The 16,344-nt window shown below is 48.9% G+C and overlaps 1 protein-coding gene across 2 annotated transcripts in view; it reads right to left on the reverse strand.

The window, feature by feature from the left end:
• The window catches only part of WIPI2 (WD repeat domain, phosphoinositide interacting 2), a 26,201-nt gene extending 14,681 nt beyond the window's left edge, over positions 1 to 11,520 (reverse strand). Inside the window, exons 1-2 of one of the 2 annotated variants that reach the window (XM_040231441.1) lie at positions 11,260 to 11,520; positions 5,155 to 5,237 (exon numbers count right to left, since the gene is read on the reverse strand). In XM_040231441.1, coding sequence (XP_040087375.1) covers positions 5,155 to 5,237; positions 11,260 to 11,333 — 157 coding nt within the window. In that variant the 5' untranslated portion in view covers positions 11,334 to 11,520. The remainder of the gene's footprint in view (positions 1 to 5,154; positions 5,238 to 11,259) is intronic. The other variant, XM_040231450.1, reaches the window with a different exon arrangement.
• Between the last annotated feature and the right edge of the window lie 4,824 nt (positions 11,521 to 16,344).

Below are 16,344 nucleotides of genomic sequence, written 5' to 3' on the forward strand. Positions count from 1 at the left end.
GGTTCACACAATGCTCGCGGTTCACACAATGCTCGCGGTTCACACACTGCCTGCGGTTCACACGCTGCTGGTGGTTCACACAATGCTCGCGGTTCACACGCTGCCTGCGGTTCACACGCTGCCTGCGGTTCACACATTGCCAGGTTCACCCTCATGGTTCACACACTGCCCGTGGTTTACATGCCGCTGGTGGTTCACACGCCGCTGGTGGTTCACACGCAGCTCGTGGCTCACACACTGCTGGTGGCTCAGGTTTACTTATCTTTCTGCTGCGTTATCTCCAGCTCCAACATTTCTGTTATCGCCTCACTCCTGAGAGAACTTTTGAAAACAAGCAGCCACGGCGTCCACAGACCCCGAGTGAGTGATCACGTCCCACTACACGGAGGTGTGCACGGCTCTGCCCCCTGGGCATGGCCGACAGTGCCAGGAACCAGGCTGTCGCCCGGGGAGCAGAGCGGTGTGGGGGCGCCTGGAGGCCTGGCTCTCACGGCCCATCGTGGTGGCCTCCGGCAGTCTGCTGAACTTTCTTCCTAGAGATGGCCATCCAAATGGAAGAAAATACTTCCTTTAAGAAAGAATGCTGTCCTCCTGGCACACTGCAGAGCTGGTGGTGATAAAACTCTCCACAGGGCGAAGAGGGGCGGAGCCAAGCCGCGAACCGCCACAGCGCCATCCCCGCTGGGCGTGTCTGGGACGCTGGGTGCTCGGAGGACACGCGCATGTGCAGCCCACCTGATCCTCCGCCACAGACACAGGCAGAGAGGGTCCCGGGCTGCCCTGCTGAAAGACCCGTCACAGCACACCTCACCGAGGGACTATTCCAGCTAGCGCCCAGCCTGCCGACTCTGGACCAAGACGGACAGCCTGCTTGTGTTTCGTTTCCGAACCGAAGGCCTCGCAAGGTCTGAGGTCGTAGCTCAGAAACATAACATGCAAAGATGACACAGGACGCAGAATCTGCAAAGGCCAACTTTTCCTGCCAAACTTCTGTGGCATGTTACAAACAATAAATCTACAACCTTTATTTATACTGTCTACCAGGGTACGGTTTCACTGCAGCAGCGTTTCAGGGAAGAGAGACCACATATTTGCACATGATACACCTTCATGAAAATGGAAAAGGACACAAGAAGGAAAGACAGAGCGATAAAACAGACGGCACACACAGTGGGCAAGGCATAAACATGGGAGGCCTTGCAACTTCAAGCCTGAAAGAGCACTACAGAGTCAGAAGCAAAACCCTTCCAGTGCTGCTGGGCAGAGGTCTTGTTTCTCTTCTTGTTGTTTTTATATAAACAACAGAACAAGCAGTTGTCAATCTTGCTTTTCCCAAGACCAGCTCTGGCTCATTCTTTCTGTGGCAGCAGCGGTTACTGACAGAGAGGATCTGAAGTTACGACGGTCGGTCAAGAGTTTCAAGGCCAACTGAGCTGGGCTGAGTTTGGAGCAGTAAGTTCTACTCTGCTCAGATTGTATGTGTAGAAAAATGCCAGAAAACCATCTCGGTGCAGCAGCTAATCTGTTTTCTAAGAGACATTCTTTTTATCTACTTAATAAAAGAATATGAAAGAGGAAAGGTGGATAATATTCTAGGAGCAAAAGAATTCCACAGCTTCAGTGCATTAACCCTCAGAGAGTTCTCTGTGCGTTCCCTCAAGTATTTTAAGGGCCAAAGTTCACTAAGAACAAAGAGATCTCTGCACCACCTTACCATGCTGGGCAGCACACACCCACCCTTCCAATGACGCTATCAAGACATCACATTTGGGGGGCTTCTCTGGTTGCCCAGTGGTTAAGGCTCCACACTCCCAAAGCAGAGGGCCCAGGTGTGATCCCTGGGCAGCAAACGAGACCCCACAGGCTGCGACTAAGAGATCCCATGCCACAGCTAAGGCCTAGAGCAGCCAAAAAAAAAAAAAAAAGCATCACATTTTATTCCATCAAAAACCTTTGAAAAATAAGGTGCCAAAAACCACTTAATAAACTTCAAGGAAACACATTAGTCACTGAACGGATTCAATCTGAAAAAGTGCCAAGACCCTTTCTAAGCACAACGGGTGGGGGTGGGGTGGGGAATCATGTACATTTCAAACAGGATGACTAATCACTGCAGCCACAATTTAACAGCTCAACTTGGGCACTGGTGGGGACGCAGATTTACTAAATGCTTCAGTCATCCGAAAAGCCTAGTGGAATCCTTTCTCCTGAGAAGAAACTCCCTACAGGAAACAAGCATGTGTTGGGCAAGTGAAGGCGGCCAGTGTGGAGATGAGCAAGCGCTCGGGCTCGGACACACTTCATCACCGTGACCGCACCCGCCAGCTCCACACCGGGAGAAAGGCTTTCGTAGGAGATCCAGTAAGCGTCAGGACAGATGAGGAGTCAAGTCGGTGGCAGGAGCCGTGAGCCAGGGACCCGCACTCGAAGAATCCCGCTTCCACCTGTCTCCTGACGAAGGGCCCAGATCCCGGCCTCCGGGGGCCGCAACAAGCTGGGGGCCTCCTGGGGGCTCAGACAGCTTCCACTGCTGGAGGTGAGGGGTGCCTGAGGCGGACCCGCGAGGGGAGGCCAGGGCCTGGAGGGAGCCTGGTGAGCCTTGGGCCCCGGAGGGGCATGAGAACTCTGCACTGCAAGGACCGGGCCCACGGAGACGACTTCTGCGGTCCTCACCTTGTGCCAACCGAGGTGTGGGGGGTGGGTTTACATCTGTGCTTGCTCCACACTGTGCCGCCGGCCTGACACCTGATACAAGTGCACCTGCTCATTCCTGGGCTGCCTCCATTTAAACAGGAGGGTCACGAGAGCAGGAACCCTGCCACGGCTGCGTCTCCACGGCCGGAGCAGGGCTGGCACACAGCAGGTCCTCAAAGAACGAACTCAAAAGTGGACCCGGGATGTCTCTTCACAACCACTCACTGAAACTCCCCCTTCGTAAGGGACACTAACGGGTAAAGGAGGATTCCAAAAGGGAATACCAAACCATGGTGGAAGCAAAGTTGCTAACGGTGGAACATTCCAGAAGCAGATACTGGCATCGTTAATAAGGAGAAAACCCGATTTTCCCAACTGCATGCCCAAGTGGATAATTAAAATGATAAACAGCAAATCTCTTTGAATTCATACCCCAGAGTGACGGATTATGAGCATACTGGCCTCCTCAGTTCTCTGTAAAGAGAATTCTTAATTAGGTCAGGCCACAGGCAGGCTTCAGAGTTATCATCATGTATAGAGAAACTATTTACAAACCACGTACATGAGAAAGGACTAACATCAAGAATGTATAAAGAACTCTCAAAACTCAGCATTAAAAAGTGGGCCAAAACAAGTAAGCACACGAAAAGATATTCAACGTCATTAGTCATCACGGAGACACGAAGTAAACCACGGTGAGATAACACTGCAGAGATCCCCCAGAATGGCTAAAATGAAACATACTGGTCACCCCAAAGGCTGGCGAGGATTCTGAGGGGCTGGAGAGGATTCTGAGGGACTGGCTCACTCGTGCATTACTGGCAAGAATGTAAACTGGTACAGCCTCCCTGGAAAACAGCTCAGCACTTAAAAACAAAAACACCCCCACACCAACATACCACCCAGCAATCACACTCAAGATATCAATCCCAGAGCAGTGATGTCACATCCACACGAGACCCCGGACACGCACGTTCCCGGCAGCTCTATTTCTAACAGCCCAAGCCTGGAACCAGCCCACATGTGCTCTGCCAGGCGATTCATTTTGGTGAACCATGGTGTTCCACGTCGCAATTCTCCTTTGCCTGCTAATGTCTCTTACGAAGGGGGAGTTTCAGGTGATGGTGAAGCTGATGGGCCCTGTCCGCACACAGAATTTCAGCCACAGAAAAGGTGGCGCTACCAACACCAAGCAGCTTGGGTGAACTTCCAGGGAAAGATGTTGAGCGACAACAGCCAATTCTCAAAAGGCTTGTTGTTGTTTAGTCACTGAGTTATGTCCGACCCTTTTCTGACCCCATGGACCGTCAGGGCTCCGTGGGATTTCCCAGGCAACATCAGCAGAGTGTGCTGCCACTTCTTCCTCCAGGGGATCTTTCCAATCCAGGGATCGAACCCGCATCTCCCGCGCCTCCTGCGTTGGCAGGCAGGTTCCTCGCTGCTGAGCCACCAGAAAAACCCCTCAAAAAGCTACATACTTCCATGATGTAACATTTGCGAAATGACAGTCACTCTGGAACCAGAGGACAGATTCCTGGCTGCCTGGGATTTGTGACTAGGGCGAAGGGTAGACAGGTGTGGTTACAAAAGGGCAATGGAAGGACTCTGCACTGTTAGAACCACCCGGTAGCTTCACTGTGGGGGATATGGGTGTTCAGGCCGGGTGGAACCACACACACACCCCTGGATTGGGATGCTATACCGCACTTCTGCAGGATATTACCACTGGGGAGACTGGGAAAAGGGCAGAAGGACCTGGAGTATTTCTCACAACTACACGTAAACCTACAAGCCTACTGACGAAAGTTACGCATGTGTGAGTCGAACCTTTTCAGCCCGTCCTCACTGGTCTCACTGGGGCAGGGGCTGTACCCACTACTATTTATCAGCAGGTACTCTCTCTCTCTTTCATTCTTTTACACACACACAAAGAAACTGAGGTCCATGAAGTGGTCTATGTAAAGTCACAGCAGGTGATGAGAAAGGTGGCAAAGTTCACTGTCCTGCAACCCCACAGGCCTCTGACACACAGCTATGAAAATACCGTAAGATGCCAACTGGCAAAAAATAAACCATTCCAAGGGGGCTGTAAAATTTGCAAATTCTGGAAGTCTTCTATGAGAGACACCACAATGGTTTTACTGGCGTTTAAAAGGGGGAGCATTCCAGAGTAGTATAGCATAATATCAGGTATTGAAAAAGAGGACCCACAAAACAAGTATTTCAAGTCTTTCTACATGTAGTTGTAAGCGTGCAAATGCACACTCTGATTTGATCTGGGAGAACAAACATCGACTGTTCACAGCCACAGCTGCCCCCTGGCAGTAAGGCCAAGGGGAAGGCAGATCCGTGGTCAAGGGGCATCTGGATTTTAACCATCACGTTTCAATTAAGAATACAACCTAATTCAAGTATAACTTGTCTACTTTAAGAAAGGGGAAAAATAAAGCAAACACTTACTGCATTCATAGATCTGCTCCAGTTTATCCACAGAAGAAAGGGAGAAAAATTTATACCCGGACTTACTACCAACGGCTAGAGACCTGCAAAAGAGCCAAATTCAGAAATAAGAGCCGAGACGCATAGGCAGGGATAACGCACAGGCGAGCTCCACGCTACCGGACTGTCTCCATCATCTCTGCCCAAGACTAGCACACAGGTTCGTGCAGCTGGCACCAGGTGAGTGGGGGCAGGAGAGAAGAGGTGGGGCAAGGAAGACGCCGGATCGCACGGCCAGCAAAGACAAACAATGAAACTTTAAAGATAAGTTTGACATAAGAATAAAAGTACTCGACCCTAAACCAACGATCCCCTCAAAAGACAGTGGGGTTTCTCAGGTGACCCAACACACACGCGTGGTTGTATGGGAGAGTCCAAAGGTGAAGATAACATTGCAAATTTTAAACAAAGACATTTACACCCTTGATGAATGACGGTGTCTTTTGGCACTGCAATAAGGTTGTAACAAACGCAGCTCAGTCACATGATGCTAAGCCTAAGCAGCGGGATGGAAATAAAACAGACCAAAGAGCTAACTCACAGTCTGCAATGGGAAGACCACATCGCAGGGTTGGTCCAGAAAGACAACCTTGTGTGTGAGAAGCCACTTTCACCACCCAGCACCACTGCTTGCTAAGAGGCCTGGCAGGCCTTCCGAGCTCTCTCTCCAGATCCCCAGCGTGGCAGGGCTGCAACACTAGATGAAGCTCCCTCGCAGAAACTACTGCTGTCTGCCCACAGCGGAAGAAACGAGCTGCACGCACGGGTTTCAGAAACAGAGAGGACGGGAGCACAGAGCAGGAAGTGGTGGGACGCGCGAACTCAGAGCTAGGACCTTTCTGGAACTTAACGCCTGGGAGAACAAGGCAACAAGAGGAAGCAGAAGGTAAACCAGAAGCCTAGAAATAACAAGACTGACAGCTCATTCGGTGAGTGCGTGTATGCCAAGATAAAAACCAGGGCTATTTTCATGACCATTTCGTCTATGAGAAACTTGAGATTTCCAACCTCTTTCACGCTTAGGCAGAAGAAACACAAAGAACAGACTTGCTATGAACACTGTCGAACTTTCAAACTGTAATTGGTTCACCCCAGAGATATAAACAGAATAAGTCTCTACCAACTCCAACAACTGTTCTCTGCAAAAATACCATACTATATTGAATTAACTAGTAATTAGACATTGTTACCTATACATATTTTGAAAAACAATAAAGGAGCCAATAAAAACACAAGAATATTCAGGAAAGCTAAAAATAAAATCTCAACAATTCGTAACTTCTGGAAAATTGATGTCCAGGAAAATGTTTTCCAGACAACTTAGGGTTACTATTTTAAGCATCCAAGCCTTTTTCCCCATCATTTCTGATTCTCTTAAAAAGTCATTCTTACACAGGTTTCTGTGTGGGATGGCAAACCCTCAACACCTGACTGGGCTCACATCGCTGAACAGCTGTGCTGTCAGAGTGAAGTGACTCTCAGACCCCAACGGGAGCTGAGGGTCAGGCGGCAACGGCTGTGCCGGGTTAAACGCCACCGCTCACCTTCTGTTGTACTGGCAGCTGCCACTGCTCTCCAAGCATCCTGCCAGCGTTAACAGGCCCTCCTTCAAATTTCTTGTTGACGTGGAAAGCAAGTCACCAAGCCTAATAGTTTCATATGTAAAATAAGCCTAGGGGCTTCTTCTATGGGCAAAGTTAACCAAACAGAATTAGTGAACAAGAACCCAGATTTTTATATACCCAGGGCCTTGCCTGTGCTCCAAACAGGCCAAATTTGTTAAAACTGATCAAACACTAGCTCTCTGACATTCTCCCAGGTGCTCAGAAATGGATTTAGGATACTAAACACCTTCGCTAGTTTTCACCGCATGGCTTCCCTCTTGTGAATCCCGATCAGTGGGAAATGTAAACAAAAACACACCACCTGTTTTTGATAGGTGCGTGTGGTACACTGTGAGCATACACTTTACCAATAAAGGCAGACATCTTTAAAGGATGGCATGGAATATAAACAGGTGTGATATTTACATCTCGGATACCAGCAGTCAGGTTCATGCACCCGACTTTGTGGAGATTCTACTCTTAGCAACATCTCAAGACTTGCCTGACCCTGCAAAGGCAGCTTGGGACAGGTGTGGTAACAGACAAGCACGAGAGTCCCCTGACAACTAATCTCATTCCCACCAAGTGTTGCTGCAGTAAAGTTTTTGTTCTGTTTTTTAAGGTAATACAATGAGATCTTTTACTGACAAAGGGAAAACCAGCAACAACAGAAAAAAGGATATATTTACTTAACGCCCCATTTCACTACCATACCCCTGCCTTCAAGTATGCCTGGTGTCAACATCTGGAGACCCTGCAGTACCCTCTGGAGATAAGGCCCAGTCCTTCACCTTCAGGGGCAGGAGACAGCCCCTGCTTCTGAGACACACTCTGGGCCAGCCCTCTGGATCTTCGCCACACACAGCTTTCCTCCACCGCAGAGCTTCCTAGACCGCCTGTCCTGAGCCTTTGGGGGTTCTGTGGGTTCAAGCAGGCTGTTCTCTGCCCTTCCCACCAGCGACGGAGGAGCCACTTCCTTTATCCCTTGCTGGCTTCCAAAATTTTGTTGCTGGTGCCTTTCTTTCTCTTTCTCCGGGCTTAAGCCTCTTTCAGTATCTTTTTGATATTTTACTGGTTGCCATTCTATCAGGGTTCTGAGCGGGGCCAAAATCAACACTCGTGTTCCATCCACTATCTCTACCTGCAGGTCTCTCACCCAATTTAAACACGAGTGCTCAGTATCTAAGGCAGGGATTGCCACGAAAAAACAAACATGCTTTTTAAGAAAACATTTTAAAAACGTTTTAAAAGAAAAAAATCATTCTTAATGCTCTTTTCTTTATTCCATTACCCATGATCAGCCAGCCCACATATGTTTTCCCTTTTCATTATCTTCTCCAAAGAGCCACACTCAATGATGGGGTGAAGTGGAAACAGGCCATATCCACAAAAAGGAAGTGACCTGAAGTGCTGCTGAGAACTGGCAGGCCCCAGGGCCCACCTCAGTAAGCTCCTGTCTATCCCAGATCTCACCCGGACATCCCTAATGCCTTTCAAACTCAGTAATATCCAAAGCAGAGTTCACCTTCCCCCTAAACTGAACCCCGCTCTGAACCTTCTATAATGTGTTGTCAGTGTTCATCTCGGACCCAGGCTGGACACGTGGGAGGGACCTTCTCCCTTAGGTGTGTTATGCACCTCCCATGGGTTACACCAAATCCCACTGGCTCCCCAGTAGCTCACCGCCAGCCACTGCTGCTGGACAATATCTTCCCCAGTAACTGCCCTGGTTCCTCAAAAACACCCTCCACACGCGGGCAGAACCACCAAGAACTTCAAGGCCAAAAGGTCCTGACTCTCACGCCCCTGGATCTACTGATAAGGAAAAGGGGAGAAGTGGCCTTCCAGGATAGTTGATGTAACCCAGAAGAACCCTGGTTCAAGGGAGCAATAGATCCAGACCAACGCCTCCCTACTGTCTCTGTGCCCATAACTTAGACACGAACAGCATCAATGCTACAGACAGAAGATGCAGGAAGCCAAGTCTGTGTCCTTTGATTTTTTGAGGAATGTGGTTTCTAAATGATTCGGCCACTGCCCAGCAACCGCTGAGTCTGCACAGGCCTCACGGGGTCCCCTCCCTGCAAGTACTTAGTCCCTGATATTTCCATTGAAGAGCCAAGCAATACTCCGCACCTATTAGTTTCTTAATTTTAATGTTAAAAAAACCAAAAACTCCTCCAAACAAGCCTTCCAAAGGGTTACTTTCAGAAACCAGGATTGTAACTAACCAGACAAGAAGAGGGAGATGACAGGGACCGGCTTCTCTTGATTCCTTTCCCCTGGTTCTAGTTAAAAAAAAAAAAAAAAAGAAGGTAAAATAAAATAAAACATCCAGACTTTCAGGATAAAAATCACAGGAAAAAAAACAGAACACTTACAATATTTGAAACTATATTACTACCACAGACAGGACAGATATAGTTTCATATGAAAGGAATACTGCTGTTTAAGCATCACTGTATAACACAATATATATTTTCTATTAAGTGAAGTGGTTCCAGATTTTCTCAATGAATTACCATGAATGTGGATCCAATAGTCAAATCCTTGCCTTCTAAAAAATGATCTTAATGTAAATACTGGAGATGGGACAGGGCAGGAAAGGGGTGTGTGGCCAAGCCCCTCCCCAGGAAGCTCTGCTCTCCTTTCAGGTGTACGTTTACAACAAATCAGTCACTTCAATCAGTGAATTTTTAGTATAATCCTAGCTTATTATTCCTTATAACTTCTGCTCATACTCTATCGAGGTCTCTCTGGCAAGTCAAAATTATGATGCAGAAATCTGGTCTTCAACTAGTAACTTTAGGACTCACAGAGGAGTGGGAAAACACAATTTCTAAGCACAAAAAGATTTTATTTCAGGCCAGAGTGACATTCTTCTTCTTCTATTATATAGGGAAATTGGTGTTTGAATGCCACTTGAAATGACAGCAAAAGAAAATGCTTTCTAATACCTGATTTCCTTTCAATATACATGGTGAGTGGTGAAAAAGAGAAATAACAGTAGAAAATGTTTGGGGAATTCTCTAATTTATACAAGACATAAAAAGCCATAATGCTACCATTCTTACTGGTCTCAAAATACTAAGGGCTTAAACACGGAGTCATCACTGGTTTGAACTGCGCTGTTCCCTACCCAGATTAGTATAATAGTTCTCAGTCACAACGCCCTGCAACAGGTGGTCCAGACTGCTCTCCTTGGAGTGGCTTTTGGTCATCACGCTAATCCTTCGCAGTTTTCATTTTAAGGATCGCTACAGTCTGCCTTCTACGCTCACCGTCCTCCAGACCCTACTCTGTAGGTAGAAACAACAGCAGGCTGGATTGGAAAGGAGGCTGGAAGAGAACTCAGGAAAGCTGCCCCCACCCCACTATTAACGGAGCCTAGACCCAGGCTCTGCTCAGAAGCCCCTGCACTTTGGTTTCTTCCTCTGAAGTTGGCACAGGTGATCTGCTCCCTTCCAAGCCTCATCGGAGTCCCACCGTGGGGGGCTCTGCACTAGTTTCCCAACTCTGGTGCAACTGAGCACCCTCTGCGTGCCACTGCCTTGGTGCCTTGCCATTCTGCAAACGACCTTTCTTTGGCCAATTCTATTGAGCCAGGAACAACTCAACCTACTACTTAGTATGAAGCCAACGACCCACTCCTCCCCTCTTACATCACTTCCTCTTACTCACTTCTCAAGATGGCTCTCCTCCCTTCCAGTCCCACAACTCATCCTTCCTTCTCCAGAGACCTCCTCTAATAACTATCCTCACACGTTCCTCTAGGAGACAGCCAGCCTCTGAAGAATCGGCTTCAAACCCGTGAGGGTTTGGACAAACAGCGTTCGGAACCCAAGGGTTGGCATCAAGGGCCTCTCTTCCCGTACAAGGATGGACGATTCCCTGAGGCACCAGGACTCCTCAGAGGTTTCTCTGTTACAACCCGCCCCTTGGCTCAGCTTCTCCCCGGGTCAGAGACCAGAATTAATGATAAGTTTGTTTCTCGCTCGAGGAGAACATCAAGGTTTCCTGTCAAAAAGAACAGCAGGAGAGGAAGAAAAGGAAATCGAGGGGTTCCCTTAAGACGATGAGGAGATGAGAAGAGCCTGGAAGAGCGGAAAGAGTGAGGCAAGAAGGCTGACGAACAAGGCGGGTGGGGGGATGCGGGATGCAAGGGAGAAACCCACCCCCCACCCCCACCACTCCAGAGATGGTTGGGACAACAGGTCAGGCCACAAAGTTCGGGCCCAACTTGGCGAAAAGTGAGATGGAAAAGACAAAGCCTTCTTGGAGACGGGGAAAAGAAAAGACCTCCCCTGGTCCATCCCTTTCCCCGCCCAGAGGTCGCAGCTCCCAGGGCAGAGCCTGGAGGGTTCCCCAAGGAAGGGGGGCCCGCCGGGGGTCGGGGGACGCCTCCGCCCTCCCCGGCTCCAGGCCCCCCGGTCCCCCGACCCCCGCCCCCGCCCGTTCTTACGTGACGTCCTGGTTGAAGTTGGCGAAGAGCAGCTGGCTAGCGCCGGCCTCGCCGCTCTGACTCGCCAGGTTCATGGTGGGCGCGCGGCCCGTGGGCCCGGCCGGGGGCTCGCGCGCGGGTGGGGCAGGTCGGGGTGAGCTCAGGGTCGGCGCCGGGCCCCGATCGCCGCCTCGCTCGCCGCCGCCGCTCGCCGCTTGAGCATTAACCGCCGCCTCATCCCGGCCCCCCTCTTGTTTATGCTCCGGAGCCGGGGCGGCTGGCACGCCTGCGCGGCCACGCCCCCCTCGTTGCACGGCCTCTCACGGCGCAGGCGTGCTGCGGGGGTCCCGCCCCTTCACTTCCCGTCCGGGCCCAGGTTCCGGTCGAACAGGCACACGCGTGGGGACGCGCCGGGGGCCGGGCTTGAGGGCACGTCAAGGGCTGCGCATGCACGTTGGAAAGCGTAGGCGCCCCGTATGCTCCGCCCCCATCATTTTTTGTTAGTATTAAAAGGGGCCCGCCGCCGCCTGCCAGTCACTGTGCCAAACGCATGCATTCTCTACTGGTACTTTTAGTTTTGTAGAGCCTGTTGCGTTGTCGTTTTACAAATTTGAAAACTGAGGGTCGGAAATATTAACTTACCAAGTGTTAAATCTGAGAACGGTAACCCCCGCGTTTAGGAGCCCTGGAGCAGATTCTACTTAACACGTCTTGATTAATGAATCAGCGCTTTACATGTGAGCTAAATCAGTTCAGTTCAGTCGCTCAGTCACGTCCGACTCTTTGTGACCCCATGAATCGCAGCACGCCAGGCCTCCCTATCCATCACCAACTCCCGGAGTTCACTCAAACATGTCCGTTGAGTCGGTGATGCCATCCAACTATCTCATCCTCTGTCGTCCCCTTCTCCTCCTGCCCCCAATCCCTCCCAGCATCACAGTCTTTTCCAATGAGTCAACTCTTCGCATGAGGTGGCCAGAGTACTGGAGTTTCAGTTTTAGCATCATTCTTTCCAAAGAAATCCCAGGGCTGATCTCCTTCAGAATGGACTGGTTGGGTCTCCTTGCAGTCCAAGGGACTCTCAAGAGTCTTCTCCAGCACCACAGTTCAAAAGCATCCATTCTTCGGCGCTCAGCCTTCTTCACAGTCCAGGCCTCCTCTTTTCCCTCAGCAAAGGTACAGTGAGAGAGATTCTTAAAGACCTTTGCAAAGCTGGGATTTCATGAGATCACGTAAGGAGGTCCTTATTATTAACCTAGACTTAAGGGAGGGGACTGTGCAGCCCCAGAAGGCTTCTTGGAGATGAGACCTGAAGTTCGAGTAGCAGGTAACCAACCTAAGAAGTGGAAGTGTTCCGTATGGCAGAGGTCCACGGATGAGAGTGTGACCTCACCAAAGAACTCTATGCTGTGTGTCTGAGGTTGTAGTGGGACAGTGGACATGGCCAAATCAGATTGGATGTTAAGACACATTCAGCAAGAGGATTTCCTTGGTGGTACAGTGGATGGGAGTCCGCTTGCCAAGGTAGGGGACACAGGTTCGATCCCTGGTGCAAGAGGATTCCACGTGGCTGGGAGCAGCTAAACCGGAATGCTGCAACTTCTGAAGTTCATGCCCTAGTGCCTGTGCGTCCTGAACAAGGGAAGCCGCCTCAGTGAGAAGCCTGCACGCTGCAAGGAAGAGTAACCCTCACTTGCCGCAAGTAGAGAAAGCTCAGGCACAGCGAGGAAGGCCCAGTGCAGCCAGTGATAATAATAGATAAACTGATTTAAAAAACTAAGAAGCTTTAGAAAGATACTTTAGGCAAGAGACTCATCTTTGTATCAAGAGCAATATGCCACTATTGAAAATACAGAATGGTGTGATCAAGTGTGTTAATTCTAGTCGTGGAAACGAGTGCCTTGAAAATCACTGGGGTGAGTACATCAATTATACTTCAATTTAAAAAAATAGGGAAAATTTTAAAAAGAAAGGAAGAGAGAAAATCACAGAGGAAAGAATGGTCTTTTCTATAAAACATGCAGACTCTGCCCCATCCCCCACATCATACCATACTCAAGGGCTCCTCTGAGGTGGATGGAAACCTAAATGTTGAAAGGTAGGACAATAAAGCTGCTAAAAGTAAACAGGAGAGTGCCTCAGTGTCTCTGATGTAAACAAAGTCATCTAAAGAAGTACTTTTAAAAAAAGCAGAGACATTACTTTGCCAACAAAGGTCCATCTTGTCAAGGCTATGGTTTTTCCAGTGGTCATATATGGATGTGAGAGTTGGACTGTGAAGAAGGCTGAGTGCTGAAGAATGGATGCTTTTGAACTGTGGTGCTGGAGAAGACTCTTGAGAGTCCCTTGGACTGCAAGGAGATCCACCCAGTCCATTCTGAAGGAGATCAGCCCTGGGATTTCTTTGGAAGGAATGATGCTAAAGCTGAAACTCCAGTACTCTGGCCACCTGATGTGAAGAGTTGACTCATTGGAAAAGACTGTGATGCTGGGAGGGATTGGGGGCAGGAGGAGAAGGGGACGACCGAGGATGAGATGGCTGGATGGCATCACTGACTCGATGGACGTGAGTCTGAGTGAACTCTGGGAGTTGGTGATGGACAGGGAGGCCTGGCGTGCTGTGATTCATGGGGTCACAGAGAGTCGGACACGACTGAGCCACTGAACTGAACCACGGAATAAAAAGTCGGTTATCATAACTAAGAACATCTCATCAAAAGAGACCATCAAGAGAGGTTGGAATGGGATACATATATTTGCAATCCATATCTTGTGACAAAGGACTTATTTCCAGAATATTTGAAGAATACAAATTACTGAGGAAAATACTGGCAACTCATTTTTATTAATGAGTAAAATACTTGAGCACAGACCTTTCACAGAAGAGGGCATCACAATGGTGAATGAGCACCTGAAAAGGTGGTCATCAGTGACACTCATCAAGAAAATGCAAATTAGGAGCAAACAGGAGACAACCAACCATCTGGCAGGTTGGATGAAGTGGAGAGGACTGGCAGTGGTAAGTGCAGGCAACAATGCAGAGCGATCAGAACTCTGGTGCCCTGTGAGGAGAGCCCTAAAGCGGTAGAATTACTTTGGGAAAGTGTTTGACAGTGTCTGCAGAAGTTATACATGCACATTCCCTATGACTCAGATATTTTACTTCTGTGTATATACTCAGTAGAAGTGAGTGCTTGTCCCCCAAAAGACAGGTGTAAACATATTTATAGCTGCTTTATTCATAATAACCCCCAAACTGGAAATAACCCAATCATTTTGCTACAACAGAATGAATAAGTAAATTGTGGTGCATTCATATAAAAGAATACTATGCAGCAATGAAAAAGACATAACGCCCATGGATAATCTCACAGATGTAATACTGAGTGAGAAAAGCCAGGCACAAAAGAATATATACCACACGAGTCCATTTTTATGAAGTAAAAAACAGGCAGCATAGTGGTTACTTCTAGGGGGAAATTGCTTGGGAGGGGCCATGAAGGAGCCAGCTAAAGACGTTTTAGTGTTTGGCAGTATGGACGTTTACATATGTAGGTGGGCGTGCGTCAGTCGCTCAGTCGTGTCCGACTGTTTGAGACCCCATGGACTGTAGCCCCCCAGGCTCCTCTGTCCGTGGAATTCTCTAGGCAAGAATCCTGGAGTGGATTGCCATTCCCTTCTCCAGAGGTCTTCCCGGCCCAGGGATCAAACCCTGATCTCCTTCATTAACCGTCTGAGCTACAGGGAAGTCCTTATGTAGGTGTATTAATGTGTAAATGTGAAAGCCCATCAAGATACAGAGCAGAAGCAACGTCTTCGGGTGGTTCTGCATTAGTTGGCACCGTTTCTTTTGACCCATTATTACTGAATGAAGGCACACAAAGGGGTCCCCAGGTGAATCCCTGGGTTTTAGACAGCCCTTGACTTCACCTTGAAATGCCACCCGATTTCCCCTTGTTCGTCAGAATCTATCAGTCCGTTCAGGATAGTAAAACCTCTCTCTACTGGTTCGGCAGGTGGAAATCCCCGAATGCCCTAGGGGTTGGCCGTGACTCTATTCCCTGGAGTCATAGGTGACTGGATCTCAAACTCTAGTAAATGTAGGGTTGTGTGGATGGAAACAGAAATTTCTTTTTTGTTTGTTTTTTTTTTTCTCCTTAAAATTTTTTTTATTGAAATATAGTTGCCCTACAATGTTGTTAATTTCTTCTGAACAGCACAGTGAGTCAGTTATACATATGGATGTTCTTTTTCATATCCTTCTCTATGAGGTTTGTCACCGGATATTGAATACAGTTCCCTGTGCTGTACCGTAGGAGCTTGTGTTTACCCACCCTATATAAATAGCTTGCATCTGCTAAGCCCAAACTCCCAGCCCTTCCCTCCGCTGCGGACCCCCGGCCCCCAGCTTGGCAACCTCAAGTCTGTTTTCTGTATCTTTGAGTCTGTTTTGCTCAGTTAGCTGTGTCTGACTCTTTGCAGCCCCATGGACTGTAGCCTGCCAGGCTCCTCTGTCCATGGAATTTTCCAGGCAAGAATCTGGAGCCAGTTGCCATTTCTTACTCCAGGGGATCTTCCTAACCCACCGGTCAAACCCCCCATCTCTTGAATCTCCTGTATTGGCAGCTAGATTCTTTCCACTAGTGCCGCCTGGGAAGCCCTGAGTCTGTTTTGGGGAAACAGAAATTTCTTAAGTGAATAATTAGATATAATATGTAAGAAAACCCCACTGCCTCCACTTCTAGTTTGCAGCCATGAACGGTGTCTTGTTTTTGACTGTGCCTCTTGGCTGGCGGGATCTTAGTGCCCTGACCTGGGGTCAGTCCAGTGCTCCCTGCACTGAAAGTGTGGAGTCTTAACCACTGGACCACCAGGGAAGTCCCTGTCCTGTGTATAGTAGAGTGACATCTGGGCCTCACGGGGCGTGGTCTCTTAGCTGGCACCACAACGAACCTTCAGTGAAGCCGTCCCATCTTCTACTGAGTAACAGGGCACGTGCTAAGGCTGGCGGATGCCAAGGGCATGAGTCCGAAGCCAAGCTCCCTTCACCTAAATGTGAGGGACTTGGTCAGAAGACATGTGGTATGGACACCTGAATAAGTGTAT

This window comes from Oryx dammah, unplaced genomic scaffold (assembly GCF_014754425.2).
Source record: "Oryx dammah isolate SB20612 unplaced genomic scaffold, SCBI_Odam_1.1 HiC_scaffold_2, whole genome shotgun sequence".
Lineage (NCBI taxonomy): Eukaryota > Metazoa > Chordata > Mammalia > Artiodactyla > Bovidae > Oryx > Oryx dammah.